At 37.0% G+C, this 15,533-nt stretch overlaps 2 protein-coding genes across 2 annotated transcripts in view; both read left to right on the top strand.

The window, feature by feature from the left end:
- Positions 1–2,703: 2,703 nt before the first annotated feature.
- Positions 2,704–15,299, top strand: UBA3 (ubiquitin-like modifier activating enzyme 3). The gene is made up of 16 exons (XM_009329811.1): positions 2,704–2,823; positions 3,819–3,899; positions 6,921–7,003; positions 7,558–7,638; positions 8,279–8,322; positions 8,619–8,683; positions 9,539–9,694; positions 9,816–9,918; positions 10,365–10,478; positions 11,958–12,011; positions 12,472–12,508; positions 12,593–12,674; positions 13,621–13,721; positions 13,840–13,903; positions 14,012–14,066; positions 14,541–15,299. The coding sequence occupies exons 1-16, from the start codon at positions 2,704–2,706 to the stop codon at positions 14,627–14,629; spliced, it is 1,329 nt and encodes a 442-aa protein (XP_009328086.1). The 3' UTR covers positions 14,630–15,299.
- The window catches only part of TMF1 (TATA element modulatory factor 1), a 20,208-nt gene continuing 19,879 nt past the window's right edge, over positions 15,205–15,533 (top strand). The window contains exon 1 of the mRNA XM_009329852.1: positions 15,205–15,239. Coding sequence (XP_009328127.1) covers positions 15,205–15,239 — 35 coding nt within the window. The remainder of the gene's footprint in view (positions 15,240–15,533) is intronic.

The following is a 15,533-nucleotide window of genomic DNA, read 5'->3' as shown; positions in this document are numbered from 1 at the left end:
GCCGGGGCGGGAGGAGGGAGCCGGAGGAAAAGTGTTAGGTGGGTCAGTGTGAGGAGGGGGAGCGCGAAAGGGCGCTTGAACAGCAAGGACTGGGGAAGAGGAATCTCCTGGGGAGAGGACCAAGGGGCTCACCCGGAGTGGGGATGGGAGTTGCGGGCTCGGAGCTTGGCATGAGTAAAGGCTGGTGTGCTGGAGAGCTTTGTGCCAGGAGTGGAAAAAGCTGCATTGCCGGTCAGGGACCTGGGGAGGGCCTCTAGGCTAGAAGCAGGTGGCTAAATTTTGGCTGAAAATTAAAAATTCAGGCTACAGAACAGTTGCCTCTGCTTATTAAAACCCTAAATTCTATGCATCTGTCTTAACGGCCTTGAAAACTAATGCTCAGAAATCTTTAACCTCATCTGCTTCCATCCCCTGATTATTCCCTTCCATCTGCTTGTGGCCCTCTTCCCAAAGATCACAGAGCAGACCTGCCTGCCTGAGCGGTGGACTTGCAGGCAGTGCATGTGTGTGTCGGGGTGAGGGTCACGAAAATCCCTGGGCATGTTGGACTGGGGGGGTGCATGCCGAGTCCCTCAAAAGCATGGAGCTCTGGAGGTGTGAAGGTGGTAGGGAAAAGTCTGGGCCTAAAGCAACATGAGGACTGTGGCGCTCTGATATTTTAAACAAGATTTAAAATTAGAGTAATCCGATGAAACAAATAAGGCTTTTGTTAAACTCTGATGATACAGATACCTGGTAATGCTGTAACAACACAAAAATAAACACTTAAAAAAAACTGTCTCTCAAGTTCAACATAAAATCTCAGGTTGAGTTATTGATGTTTTTCAGATCTCCACAATGTCCAACCCTGTAAAAACTAAACTGTAGTATAATCGCAAAAGTGAAACTAGGTCTTACCATTTTATCACTTATAAAGGAAAATACACATCTAAACAGAAAAGGAGTACTGCCTCTTAATGGCTGTTCATATGGACTATATAAAAGGATGAAAAAAAAGTTGTTCTTAATGGCACCAAGCATAGCTTCTGCACTTGTTTCCAGAAAAGTTAAAAATTATAATATAACCCATAGAAGCAGTTGTTGTGATGTATATTGACCCATTTTATTTGCTTAAATCAGTGCTTAATGCACATCCTGAAAACTGGTATACAACAGATGAGCCCAGGGTTCAGCGGTGGGAGTGTTGTATTTATTCACGCTGTTTCACATTATGTGAAATACGTCTATTTTCACGTCATTGTGAAAGCTGGGGGAGGTACAAAAGTGCAAGTCAGAGATCAGAAGAGCCTTATGAATTAAAATAATTTTTTTAGATCTCGTTTAACTGCTAATACAGTAAGTTAACTTACCTAAAGTCAACAGTTAACCAGGAATGAGTTCATTTGCAGTCAAAATATAGGCAAATTATGATGTATTTATTCCTGCACTTTAGTGAAGTTTTTCCCTGTTATTGAAAATCTTTTGCAAAATTATTGCCTGTAAGTTAAAATTACTATGGACGTACTGTGTTGTCCATCTTCTGAATTCTGTGAGGATAAAGGCATTCGCCGTCTAGATGTTTTCACAACATTTTCCTTTTAGTTTAAAATGAGTCACCAGGAAGTAATAATAAATTCTAAACATTACCCACCAACAGTTATTGATACAAGTTCTTCATATTACTTCATAGGAGGAAGCAAATAACACTCTTCAGTGATGATGCAACCTTTCATACTCAGGATTGGCAAAGCTCTTTTTATTAGAAGCTTAGTTGTGTATTAACGTAGAACATAATCGTTCATATATATCGAGTGGAGCTCCTGTTTAAAAAGGGAAGTGTGCTGCGTTAAGCAAGGGCTTGTTCTGTGTAGGCAATGATCTTATGCTAGAAAATTACTTTAGTGAGCTGGTTTTGAACCATGCCAGTAAGTCTCTTAAGAGTTTAGATTTGTAGTTATGTACTACTAAAAGTGACCTGCAGAAGGGGAAAAAAGGGTACTGGAGTATTTGATGTAAAATTCTGTCTCAAAAATTTAAAGGAGGATAACTGCAGACATTCCTTTTTTTGAGTCAGATTGCTACCACTGACAGGCTCAGGGGATGACTGAAAAATGGGGGTGTTCTAAATTACGTAGTACTAATTGAGGGTGAAGAGCATTCAAGATTCATGTTTTTTTTAACACTTGTTTAAATAAATACTATGAAGATTCAGAGGAGACAGTGTTGGCATATGTTACGGTTATTTACTCAGTGCCTCACAATTGCAGTTACATACTGATAATTCTAAATATGATTTATGAACTTAAAAGTCTGTCAAAAAAGGATACAAGACTTGACTGATAAAAAAACCATTCAAAATCTAAAGAGACAACCTCTTTTTCTGTGTCCTCTGTATATGAGGAAAATAAAAGCAAAAAGACTAGACCCTTTTTTCACTTCAGGTCAGCTTTTACTAGCAACAGCTAAATCAGTGGGATTTATTGAAATGCCTGGGTTTTTTCCCCTCTGTGCGTATTTGTATTATTGCTTTCTAGTTCCACAAATACAACCCACTCATGCAAATGCTCATGCACATAATTTATATGCATAAAGAATATGCAAATGCATTTGTATGAATGGTCAATAATTTAGGTATTTTTAAGATGTATGAAGAAAAAAATACATTTTAGAGGCGTGGCTTTTTCTCTATGATTTTGCAGCTGAATTTACTGTGTTCTGTGCAGAATGGCTGTTGATGGTGGGTGTGGGGACACTGGAGACTGGGAAGGTCGCTGGAACCATGTAAAGAAGTTCCTCGAGCGATCTGGACCATTCACACATCCTGATTTCGAGCCAGGCACTCAAGTGAGAAACACTTACTTTAAATAAAAAATATGTAGCGTGTGTTGCAAACTAATGTAAACAGTTTCATTAATTGACCACCAGCAGTGTATGAATACTAAAACTGCATGAAAAGCTTATATTTTAATCAGTTGAACATTATGTTGCCAGAAGAACATACTGTGTTCTTTTTGTAAGCTTGTATTTCTAAACTGTACACTGTCAACTACAAGCTTGCTGTCATCATATGTATAATTGTATAACAACATATGACTTATGCTCTGTCTTTGAGTTCCGCATGAAAAGTAGCAGCATTTGTCTCTCCATGTTTAAGTGATTAGATACAGTAAGGAATTTCTTGTACTTACAGAAGGAATTAAAGTTAATATGAGTACTTAAGAGAATTGGGAAAGACGTTTAGTAGGGAAAAGCAAAATGTAGACTCTTAATTATTTCTTCTGTTTTCCTTTTTTGGTACATTTTGTTTCAGAGCTTACAGTTGAATGTATTTTACTGTTACTTTTTTAATGTACTGTTCCATTATTTACTAGTTTGAGGCTGGGGTCTAGTAGAACAGTTCACAGAAAGCAGTTACATAGTTAAAAATTTCAATTCTTTTTGGCCAGCGATGTTTTCTGTTTGTTTAGATTTATTTTGTATTATGTATCAGTAAAATTTTTGGAGGAAGAAAACATTATCTCCTTAAACCAAATAATAATAAAGGTGGACCTTGCTTTTTTCATGGTCAAAAGTAATATAAAGGGAATATTGGTATCAACAAAGGTCTTGCAGAAAAGCAAGTTGGGATATAGGAACTGCATGAACTCAACAACCGATTAAAGTCCGGTATGTAATTACTCCTGCAAGCACAAACTGTTTTATTGATCTAAGTTGTTTTATGTGAAACTTATCAGGCACTGAAAATTTACGGTAACATGTTTTTAAGGATTGTGAAGCGAAGGACAAATTATACTTTTTCCTATTTAGTGTATTAATTTTTTGTTTTATATTTTCCACAGGCTCTTGAGTTTTTGTTAAACACATGTAAAGTACTAGTTATTGGAGCAGGAGGATTAGGATGCGAACTCCTGAAAAACCTGGTAATTACTCAGTTTTCACCCTTTGCTTCTTAGAATCTTTTTTTTCCTTGAGGAAATTATCTTTTCTGCTTTGCTAATTTGGCATTTTTGATTGTATATAGCTACTAAATTTCTAAGTTCTAATCAAAATATGTAAAATACATGACGATACAGACAATAAATTTGAAGAATGTGCTTTGTTAATAAGCTTGAAAGGTGGTAGTCTAATATGTTGCATGTTATTTATTTAGCTATCTCAAAGCTTGTCATGAGGGACAACGTGGTGCTGTTTATGAAATGTAGGCAAAAATTCACCTGCAGCCTTAGATATGGTCTAATGTTGGTGATTTTCCCTAATTACCAGATCTAGGGAAACAAAGTAAACTAAGAACAAATCATGCTCATAATGATACAAGGAAGTGTTGTTTAGAATACAATGGCTGAAATCTTATCTTTTTTGATGAAAAGCGGTACTTCAGGCTGCCATAAGTAGCTAGTACAAAGTTTAGTATAAACAAAGTTGAGTTTAATTCCAGTTTATTGTACATCTTTGCATTAATTCAAAGTGAGGTTAGAATTGCTGGAATTATTTATGTTCTCTCATAGTGAAATTAGTAGAGCCAGGCTTAGGCTCACTGTGTCTATGGTGACCTTCATGTCCGTGGAATCCGTTTGGCCTTCCCGAGTAGTGCCTCTCGGGTTTTCCAGTTCCTCAGGATCAGTAAATGGGAGGTTGTCTGCAGAGCCTGCACACTCCCTCAGAGCTGCATCTGTATTGCTGAATTCAGCCTATGTAATGGCAGCTTTGTTGAGTCAGACCAGCATGCGCTATCTTGTATGGAAGTGGCTAAGGAGGAATAGGTACTGATACAAGGACAGGGAAAGAATATGGCTGTACTTCCCTGGTGTACAGATTACCAGAAGGTATTCTGTTGTTTTTGTGATACGGTGTTAGTTTATAATGGATTCTCTCACTGCATGTTCTGAAAAGCAATTTTTAAGTATTTAAAATGCAGTCACAGGATCATGTGCTCTCAGACATCTACCCAATAAATGTGGATGAATTTAATGATCCTATTAATGTGGTTTTTTTATCCTCATAGATGCTCATATTTATCATAGCGTATCACTGCTACTATCCTGTTTGAGTTTGGTAGTTTAGACTAATACTGTACTTTTCTATGCCTCTATTTGATAATAAGAATTTCTGTCCTTACACATTCCATGGAAAATGTGTGGATTGATATAGTAACTTACCATGAAATAATTTTTTTCCTTAATTTATACCAACACTTGTGCATTAGTGTCCTTTGCTATAATATTTATGTACTGCTATTTCAGTGTTTCCATAGATTACCTCCAAGCTTGAGATGCTTGATACATCAGTAGCCTCATTTAAAGCCAGGCATTCCAGATCCACTAACTTAGGGGTTTTACAGTTCCAGCACTTGTGTGTACTCTTGTTGTGGTTGCTGGTTTGTTACTGCAATGCTTAAGCAGAGTTTTACCTGAAGAGACTATGACAATTTCAAGGCAGTTTTCTTTCTTTGGGAATTTAACTTCTGCCCAGAGCTACTGTTTTATGGATTTATTGGGACATAAATCATCAATATCAACAAATTCAATATGCTGACAGCTCGTTGAGAGGGAGGATTTGTATGGGATAAGGGACTTCACAAGTCTGCTGTATGCGCTCAGTTCCCATCTCTTCAAAAAGGTTTTAAGTTACCATGATTTATTTTTATCATTTTCAGAAAGATAAGCTCATAAGTAAATCTAGATTCTGTCCACATGTGTTCATGTCTTTGGGACAATGAATATAAATTTGATAAAGACTCCAATCTGTATAGTCGTGATGTCCCAGGCTCGCTCTTCTCTTTAGCAGGCTCTCGCAGTCTGCTTTGATAATATTGAACAAAAGCTGAACATTTATCAATGAAACAAAATGATTGTTCAGCACCAGGAGTATCCAATATGACACACAGAAATTCTTGATGCTTTTCTTACAGAAATTAATTTCTATTCTGAAAAACTTTAGTTCGTTTGTTTAATCAGTTTCCTGATACAGCATTTTAAATACTTATTACGCATGGGATGGCTCTGTTTATTCAGAAAATGTAAAATGAAAAGTTTGGAAGTTTTCATATATAACAAGATTGAGTCTTAAAGGAAGAAAGGTAGCGGATGGGACTCAAATCTTTTCAGGGTCACTTCAGAACGTCACAACACATTTCCTTTCTCTAAAACCAGTGTTTTACAGCGTTTATTTCCCTTTAACCACAATTTACATTGTTTCTTTGTGCATGACAGATGTTATTACTTTATCAGATCAGACCCGCAATACAGTTTTAAGACAATTTTACTTTAAAGTTAGTTGCCAAATCTAGTGGTGGGCTGCGTGCAAACAGAGCAGGCAGAACTTCTGTCGGAGGTTCGGCGTGTTCTTAGATAGCAAGGTGACTTTCTGTGTTTGCGTTCTGTTCCAGCACGGAATGCAGTGAGGAATGCTGGCTTATTTTGAACTGTGATTTGAGGGTGGACATACCAGACTTATTTATGCCAACTGTGAAAACGGTGAATGTTCAAAAACTTAGAATTTTAGAGGAATTAAACTCTGTTTTCCTATTCCTGCCAAGCAATGAAGTGCTTATGGTATTTCTTCAAATTCTGCGTTTTTTTCCCCAATGACTGCTTTTGATTTACTCCAGTTGTGAGGGAACACTGCAAATTCCCCTTCTAGATCAGCCTACCGTTGACTTCCCTGTGTTACGATTAGGTAGGCTAAAGCAATATTGCGTTCAGTAGAACATTGTCTTTGACCACTGAAATGTTACTAATTCCATCTGTCTAACTATCAGTGTTAGCAACCCAACAAAGAGCGTTCTTTTAACGAAGAACGACGGTATACCTGTCTGCACAGAGAATGAAGAGCAAATATGTTTGTTCCTCCAAAGGTTTCTTTTTTTGGCATGCGGAATGAATTCTGGAGCACTGCAAGCATTTAATTTCCTATTAAATGAAGCTGACTATCTCTTTTCACAGGCACTGTCCGGCTTTAGACAGATCCATGTTATTGACATGGATACTATAGATGTTTCTAATCTTAACCGACAGTTTCTGTTTCGGTAAGTGGTATTTTCACAGTTTGACTTTTGTTTTTTTAAATGTACCTAAAAATATGTGAATATGATCACTATTTTGGTTGAAAAAGATGTCATTAAAGGTTACTGAACTTTCATATCACAATAGTACTCATAGTCAACTAAATGTTCCATGTGATTCCTTCTGTTTTTGAGATCTGTGGTGTCATAGTTTGAGCGTGAAGAAAATTAACATATATTCCTTACTATTCAAATACAGCTAATGACTAATGGAAAAGGTGACACCAAAGAATAATGTACACAGATTGAGATATCAATTTTTCTGGTACCCTTTTCTTCCAAGCAAAATGAAAAATTGTTGGATTTTTTTTGGCGCTGATAACTGTAGTTACATGGACATATTGAGATAACTCTGGGGCTCTGATATCTGATGCTTTACAGGGATGCCTTAGTATTATCCATATCAGTAAATTGTCCTACAGGAACAATTAGTCACTTAATTTAGTATTGCAATGCATAGAGCCTGGAAAGATTGAGTCTCAAATAATGCATCTGAAATTGCTTGTTTTCTTCCCCAGACCAAAGGATGTTGGGCGACCAAAAGCAGAAGTTGCAGCAGAATTCCTGAACAGCCGCATTCCCAACTGTGCTGTTGTAGCGTATCCTTTCATAGAGAAGTAGTAGCCCCGAAGGCTTCAAAAAACCTAGAAAACTCTGTAGGTGGTAAGACTATCTAAAGTATTTTGCTGCCATCCTCTCTTTTTCATACAATAAAGAACAGAGTACCTAAGCTGGTGATTGAGAATTCTTTCTCAGTGGCATTAGCATACAGGAAATACGCATGGGGAAAGAAGGCTAAGCTTTAAGAAGCTATTTTGTATGTTTCCACCGAGTCTTTTTATTCAAGTGCAATATTCTCATTTTCACTGAGATACTAGAATTGCAGGTTTATTCACCAGAGCATTTTGAGTACGTGCTGGTAGGAGACGTTAGTTTATAAACATAGAGCCACGCTTACTGATACAGGATTTTGTGAGAGCATGTGTTTTGAGCTTCCTGAATAGTTTGCCTGCTGACCTTTCTCCTGTGTGTGACTGTTACATTGTGTTCCTTACTTGTTTTGTCAGATGCTACAGCTTCAGCTGTGGGAATTGTGAATCTTTCACTCAGTTCTTTAGAGAAGTGTCATATAAAATTATAGGAATAAATTAGATAATGTTTTGGCTTTAGGTTAGCAAATAGAAAACAGTAAACTTAACTACTTTTATAAATATATTCCTTTACTGGGCTTACATTCAGATATTTTAAAAAGATTCAAGACATGGATGAAAGCTTCTATCGACGTAAGTGGTATTTGTTTGCCTGCCAAACGCCCACCGGTGATTTAGGGGAACGTTGCAGTTGTTGCTGCTCGCTGCTTTTCCTGGTAGTTAGATTGCTAATTATTTTAGTCTTATACAGTATACTGGAAGTAGAAGTAACAACTGGACAAAACTTAAATGCATCTGTCATATAGGTAATCTAGGGGAGATAGTTAAACTACAGTCAGTTCCTCTGGACTGTTATGGTCAGAATACTTTGCTTGTCTTAAGAAGTATGCATTAGTATAGACTTTAAATAAACGTTTTTTTCCCCCTAGAGTTTCATATTATTGTTTGTGGGCTGGACTCTATAATTGCAAGAAGATGGATAAATGGCATGCTGGTAAAGTCTTCAATCTTTTTAAAGCCTGGTTATTGCTTGAGTATAGATAACTAAAAGCGAACAGATCTGTGTAGAATGTGTCATTAAAATGAAATGAGGGCTGTTGAAACTCAGTTTTCTGTAGCTATTTCTGTTTTCTTTTCTTCTTTTCTTTTTGTGAACAGGGTAAAATGCATGCTCTCTTACCTGCCTTTTTCTTGAGGAGCGTTAGCCGATGTTTGTGCAGTGCCCTGCAGGGGTCATTTCAAAGTTAGGTTACATTGTTTGTGGCCTTGTGCAGTCAGCTTTTGAAAATTGTAAGAAGGGAAGTTCCACAGCCCCTCTGGATGCTCCCATTGGGAATAGTTTTTTTCATTAGCCAAACAGTACTTACCGTGCTGCAACTTGTAAAAATCATCTTTTGGAGCCTCGCTGCTACAAAGAAGTAGAAAGCTGGTCATTGAACTACATAGTTTTATCACTGTGTATTTGTTTCTAAAATAACGATCTTGAGTATTTACCAGTATTTTAAAAAAAACAAACAAACAAAAAAACAAACCAAGAATCAAACCCCCAAATCCTTCAAACCAACCAACCATTTGTTCTGGTATACTATAAGGAAATATTAGCATTTATCAAGGGGGTAAGGGGAGGAGGAGGTGGAGGGTGAAGGTGGTAGATGAAGTCCTGCACACTGACAAATAAGTAGAGTTTTGTACACTATGTACCCTTAAAATAAATTGTATAGTAAGTATTCAAACTTGTGGTGTACCATTAAGAATAAAATTTTTAGGATTTTTTTTTTCTTCCTGCAACTTGTTTAAAAAAAAAAACAACACAAACAAAACCCAACAACCCCCCCCCTTTATTCGTTAGATGTCATTTTTACATTATGAAGATGGTGTACTGGATCCAAGTTCCATCATACCTTTAATAGATGGAGGGACAGAAGGTTTTAAAGGAAATGTTCGTGTGATTATTCCTGGTATGACAGCATGTGTTGAATGCACGCTTGAGCTTTATCCACCACAGGTAATTGCAACCAGTGATATTTCATTTTTTTATATTCCTCTGAGTTGCTTGTTTCTTTTCCGAGTACTATAGATAACGTATTACATGCTTGCTTCTGGTTTTCTTCCCCTGCCTACACCAGGTCAATTTTCCCATGTGTACTATTGCATCTATGCCCAGACTACCAGAGCATTGTATTGAGTATGTCAGGATACTGCAGTGGCCAAAGGAGCAACCTTTTGGAGGTAATTAGTGTATTGCACTGGTGCTAAACTGACATTTCTCCTTTTACCTAATTTGTTTTGAGTTAGGTATACACAGCTACTTTTAATAAAACAATCCTACCTTTTAACCTTATGTGGCTCATTGTTGTGTTGAATCTAAGCCTCCTCTGAGCTGGTGATGGATTTTCCCTTCTCGGACTCGCTCTCCAGTTCCCTATTTGTTCATGTGTTTCTCTCTCTCATAAATCTGTGAAGTTAAGATAGTCTGTATATAGAATGTGTTAGAACTTACGATGTTTGTAGAAATGATATTTTATTTAAAGTGTCAAGTTTTAATAGTTTAATGGGGTATTTGTTTTAACCCAAATTAAAACAAAGGGATTTCTTTTTTAGACAAAAAGAACACTGTATTTCTGAAGAACTCTTACAACTGTAACTTAACCTGTAAATTCTTAACTTTGCTGTAGAAGGTGTTGCATTGGATGGAGATGATCCTGAACACATACAGTGGATTTACCAGAAGTCTTTAGAAAGAGCATCACAATTTAATATTAAAGGTGTTACATACAGACTCACCCAAGGTAAGGGTACGGCATTTCACTAAGTGTGTGGCGTTTGCAGTTAGGCTGGATTGGCATTCTTTGTATTTGTTATGACTAAGCTGGCAGCTTTGCTGAGAAAGAAATAGTTCTCTTCTCCCTTAACATCTTAAAACAGAAACAAGCAGCGTGTTTCCTGTGCCAGCAGAAATATTTTTATGATGAATCAGATGGTTAGGCATTCACGATGAATCAGAGGAACTTATCTGGGACAAAACTGAACATTCTTTTTGCCATTTTATTTTTAACCTGGAGCCGCTCCACGGTTTACATTACACTGTGACCACTTTTGCTGGGTCAAAGAGTAGGAAGAAAAGAATGTGATTGCCTCTTTCTAGCAACAGCAACACTTTATGCCAGTTTAGGCAGGTTAAGACTAGAGCATCTGTTCTTCACTGCTGTGTATGCCTCTGTTCACATGCAAGTGCAGAGTGCTGCCACTCATTTAATCAGCATTTTAAATGCTAACCAAATAGAAAAGAAGTGGAGAATCTCGTGCAGAATCTCCAGAATTTGTGGTAACTTCTGTCTATTTGTTGACTGGTAGTACTGAGAATGCATTTGAATGCTGGGCTTGAAATGCCACGCTGGAACCTCACTGTGTGCCTTTCTATCAAAAAAGGGCGGACTGATTCCTTGCGTATCTTCCTCAGATTCCACCTAGCGTATTGCAGATAGTCTTTTTCTTTGCCGCAGTTTATACTGGCTTCTCCAGTAGTATTTTTTTGGTACAGGTAAATGTGAACTCCAGTTATGGAATATAATTATGTACATGCAAATGGCTGCACAGTTTTCAGCGTCTGAAGATGGCTTCGTTATAAAGCACATAGCAGAAAGAAGGCAAAGATAAAATTTTTATGCATGTTTTCTCAGGTATGAGGGGATACAAGTCAATAATGAGAAGCCAGAGGAGCCTCAGACTGCTTAGGAATTTGCTGTCTTTTTGGCAGGCCTGAAAAAAGAGTGAACCTCCTAGTTCCCGATGTACAAACTTGTATGCATAGGAAATGTTGCTTTATATCGGTGTATGTACTGTGCTGTTTGACTGGATGGACTCAGTAAGAAGAGTTGGACGAAGATGCCAATACAGTTTGGCAAGCCTGTTCTTGCAGAACGAATACCAAAACCAAGTATCTTTCCTGTATGCATTTCTCCAGTTAAACAGGAATAGAACTGAGTTTTAAATTAATGTTCAGTGCTAAATCCAGAATACTTGTTTTTAGAATTTGTTCACTAGTTCTCTTTGTGTGATACCTTGTTTTTATCAACATGCTTGATTCATTCCTGAAATAAAAAAATGCCAAAGTACTTGAGCAGCATGCCATTATATCTTATTGTTACAGAAATTCCTGGAAAGTTTAAAGTACCTTTGAGTACACCCTTCTGTAATTATTCCGGCTAAAAGTCATCTCTCAGTATAGTTTCTTGGAAAAGACAAAGCTGTATGTTTTGTTTTTACAGGGGTGGTTAAACGAATTATTCCAGCAGTAGCTTCTACAAATGCAGTAATTGCAGGTATGCTAAAAGAACTCATTTCACTTCTGCTTTATAGACTTCAGAGTTTTGTAAGGCAACAGTTTGGAATCGAGAACTCAGGGAGGATACTACTAACTTTTAAATGGGTCTGATTTATTCTTACAGTCTTATTTCTGTTTTCCACAGAGAAACTGCATGTGACTGTGTAAATTTTAAGCTCGTGTATGCCTGTGGGACTGAGCAAAAGCATTTGAGACTGGGAAAAAAAAATTGGAAAACACGACACATAAGCTTAACATAGCCTCAGATTAGTGCTGAATCGATGGTGTTAACATATAGAACTACCAGCTACGTTCAGATATTTATTTTTCTCTTTACAAGTTGTTATATTTGATTTTTTTTTTTGGTCACTATTTCTTTGGTACAACTCTGCGCACTAATGTCTGCATGTTCTGAGATAGAGCTAGAAAGTGAAGAAATTGTTTTTTTCTCATTCCAGCTGTTTGCGCCACAGAAGTTTTTAAAATAGCCACAAGGTACTTCGTTTCTTTTATTAATAACATACATGATTTGTCATAACATAATGACGTGTATTAACACTAACATATTTGTCATTATAGTGCATACGTTCCTCTTAACAACTACTTGGTGTTTAATGATGCGGATGGATTGTACACATACACATTTGAAGCGGAAAGAAAGGTTAGTGCCATTAAAGGCTTGCAGGGTTGTTTCCTTGATTTTTATTGAACTTATGCAGTTTGTGTGTATTTCTGAAACCCAGTATTGAATCTCTTGGCCCCTAGCACCGAATAATAATATTTCTGAAGTTTTAAAAGCAGAAATTACAATGTTACTAGTCTGCTACTTCTCCAGAGTATTGTTTTTAGCATGTAGGAATTTTTTTTTTTTTTTAAACTTCTGTGGTTTTGGGGTCTAATAGTGATGGCAGTGGCGGTCTGTCCATGTAGAGTAGCAGGACTCTCTACCTCCAGATCAACGGATGTTTTATTTGATGTGCTGGTAATGAAACCTTTTCTTCCACCCATCAGTTTACCAAAAACTATTGCATAGTATATGTAATGGCATATTTAATTGTTGCCTGTTTAGCCAAAGTTTCTTAATATTTGGAAAAGTAGCTTCTGGTATAGGGAGGTTCTTCTGACAGCTATTTCTGTGGTGTCTGCTGGTGCAACATTGGTATCTCAACTGTTTCTGCTACGCTACCTGCAGAGGAAAACAGTACTTGGACTTTTTTGGAAGTGAATCCTGAAGATTTCCTCTGTAATACGGGAAACGTGGTTTGCAAAATAAGATACACAATCTTAAGAAGACTCATAAGCAAATCTTCTCAAAAAGAGGTTGTGACAACAACTGATGTGAAAGTTTGTAGTATTAAATTTTATGTCAGATGAAATTTGTAGTTTGTAAATACCTAGCTGCTGTTGGGAGCCAGTTGAACAGTGACAGACTTCACGAGGAATTGGGTTTTGTCATTAATATTTGCAGCAGTATTAATATTTCTAGGGCTAAAACTTAGAAAAGCCCCAAACCACAAAACAAACACACTAATAGTTTTGAGACCTTATTAGCAGCATTTTTAAAACCATATTTAACATAATGTATGTTCTTGTGCTACTTGTTGTAGGAGAACTGTCCAGCCTGCAGCCAACTTCCCCAAAACATAGAGATTTCCCCATCAGCTAAATTGCAGGAGATCTTGGATTACTTGACAAATAATGCTTCATTGTAAGTGTGCAACTATTCTGACTTATTTGATAATTTTTGGTAGTTTAATGTTTCAAAAATGTCATTTCTGAATATATTTTTATCTGACTTCTTTTTTTTTTAAATGTTTTATATATAGGCAAATGAAATCTCCTGCAATCACAGCAACTATGTATGGGGGAAATAAAACACTTTATTTACAGGTAATCTGAACATACGTAATTGTCTTTAACAATCTTTATTTATTTAAATTTACTTGCCCGAATTTGAAAGGAAATATTTTGGCTTTTTTTTTTTTCTCCTTTTTGCAGACAGTAGCTTCAATTGAAGAACGAACAAGGCCAAATCTTTCCAAGACACTAAAAGGTATTGTGCAGTTGTCACGTGTAGATTTTCAAGATACTGCTCTAAACAGAGAGTCAATCAGTTTTATCCCTCTGTATGGCATGTTTACCTTTATTTTGCACTATGCAGTAGAATGTGCTTCATTATCCTTTTACGTGCAATAGACCTTTCTCAGGTTGCTCAGGGATGAGCTTTGAATGGCTTAAATGTGAAGTGTGGGCAGATGTCATCTGGTGAAGAAAAACATAGCAACAAAGCAATAAATGATGTAGATTAAACATACTTTAGTAGTGTATTATATATTTCTTGACAAGGTCTGTTAGTTTCCTGGTTGCATTAGATGAATATTAGTTTAGCTAGTGAGCTGTTTGCAGCTTTATTTCATTGTATTTATGGTTTGTGGAAATGACATTCAAAACTTTTCTTTTTTTTCCTTAAATAAAAAAAACAAACCACATGGGTTTGCTGGACTTGAAACTTTTCTTTCTGTTTCAGAATTGGGGCTTGTGGATGGCCAGGAACTTGCAGTTGCTGATGTTACTACACCACAGACTATGCTGTTCAAGCTTCACTTCACCACTTAATTTATTTATAAGTAAACTGCATATACAGCGAGAGAAATCCGTACCCACCTTGTAAAACAAATGTACTTTGTGGGTGTTAAAGCAGCCTGAAATATTCATGTTAGTGCTAGCATTGTTGAAGGTTAGGTAATGCAAATGAATCACCATATTTCAGAATTGTACGTAGAAGCCAATATTTGGTGGATTATATTTGTATAAATGCTTATTAATGTACAGAACTCTGATGTATAGGAACACACTTTTTTCCAGTTTTTGTTGTTAAAATGTTAATGCTAATATACTTTCAGCCACATGGAAATTTTAAGGTGGCCAAAAGTCTTGTTTTCACCACGTGTGTGCACGTGAAGACCCTTTAAAAGGAACCACAGTGATCTGGTTTTAAGTTGTAGCACTCCTGTACACTTGCCGAGTCACCTTAAAACCAAAAGAGGGCAGGGGATTAAAATGAGCATTTTCTTCTTACTTGGCGTCGATTTGATCAATTTTATGAAAGGTGTTAAGTGTGGAAGAGTAAGTACTTTGTTTACAGCAAACACGAAAGGAGAAAATGATCAACTGTACATGAAAATAGGGACATGTCTACTCGCAGTCCCCGAGCAGCCACTGCACAGTATTGCAGGGTTATGATCAAATATCATTGGTGCTGTTAAGGTATTTATTAATAAAAAATCATAAAGAGACCTTAGTTTGTGGCTTATCAATGGACATTCAAGAGCTTTTATAACCTCAATTAAAAGATCTAGGGCATCGTTTGGCTGCTTTAGTAGGAGGCCTTTCAGTAAGCGGTGCTGGATACCTCAACGTGAGTTCTCTGATCTACCAGACGCGTGTCAACTGTGTTTAAACTTTACACCTTCCGGCCTTGCACTTGAACTCAGTGGTAAGGGGGGGGGGGGGGGGCCAT

Source organism: Pygoscelis adeliae, unplaced genomic scaffold, assembly GCF_000699105.1.
Source record: "Pygoscelis adeliae isolate BGI_AS28 unplaced genomic scaffold, ASM69910v1 Scaffold67, whole genome shotgun sequence".
NCBI classification, from domain to species: Eukaryota; Metazoa; Chordata; class Aves; order Sphenisciformes; family Spheniscidae; genus Pygoscelis; species Pygoscelis adeliae.
This window is presented reverse-complemented; position numbering and strand designations above follow the sequence as displayed.

What these genes read in the sequence shown, in the direction of transcription:
- UBA3 (XM_009329811.1), top strand. Translation starts at nt 2,704, where the DNA reads ATGGCTGTTGATGGTGGGTGTGGGGACACTGGAGACTGGGAAGGTCGC. An exon ending in GATGGATAAATGGCATGCTG is followed by an intron (nt 8,684 to 9,538) that starts GTAAAGTCTTCA and finishes TTTATTCGTTAG; the next exon opens with ATGTCATTTTTACATTATGA. An exon ending in TACATACAGACTCACCCAAG is followed by an intron (nt 10,479 to 11,957) that starts GTAAGGGTACGG and finishes TTGTTTTTACAG; the next exon opens with GGGTGGTTAAACGAATTATT.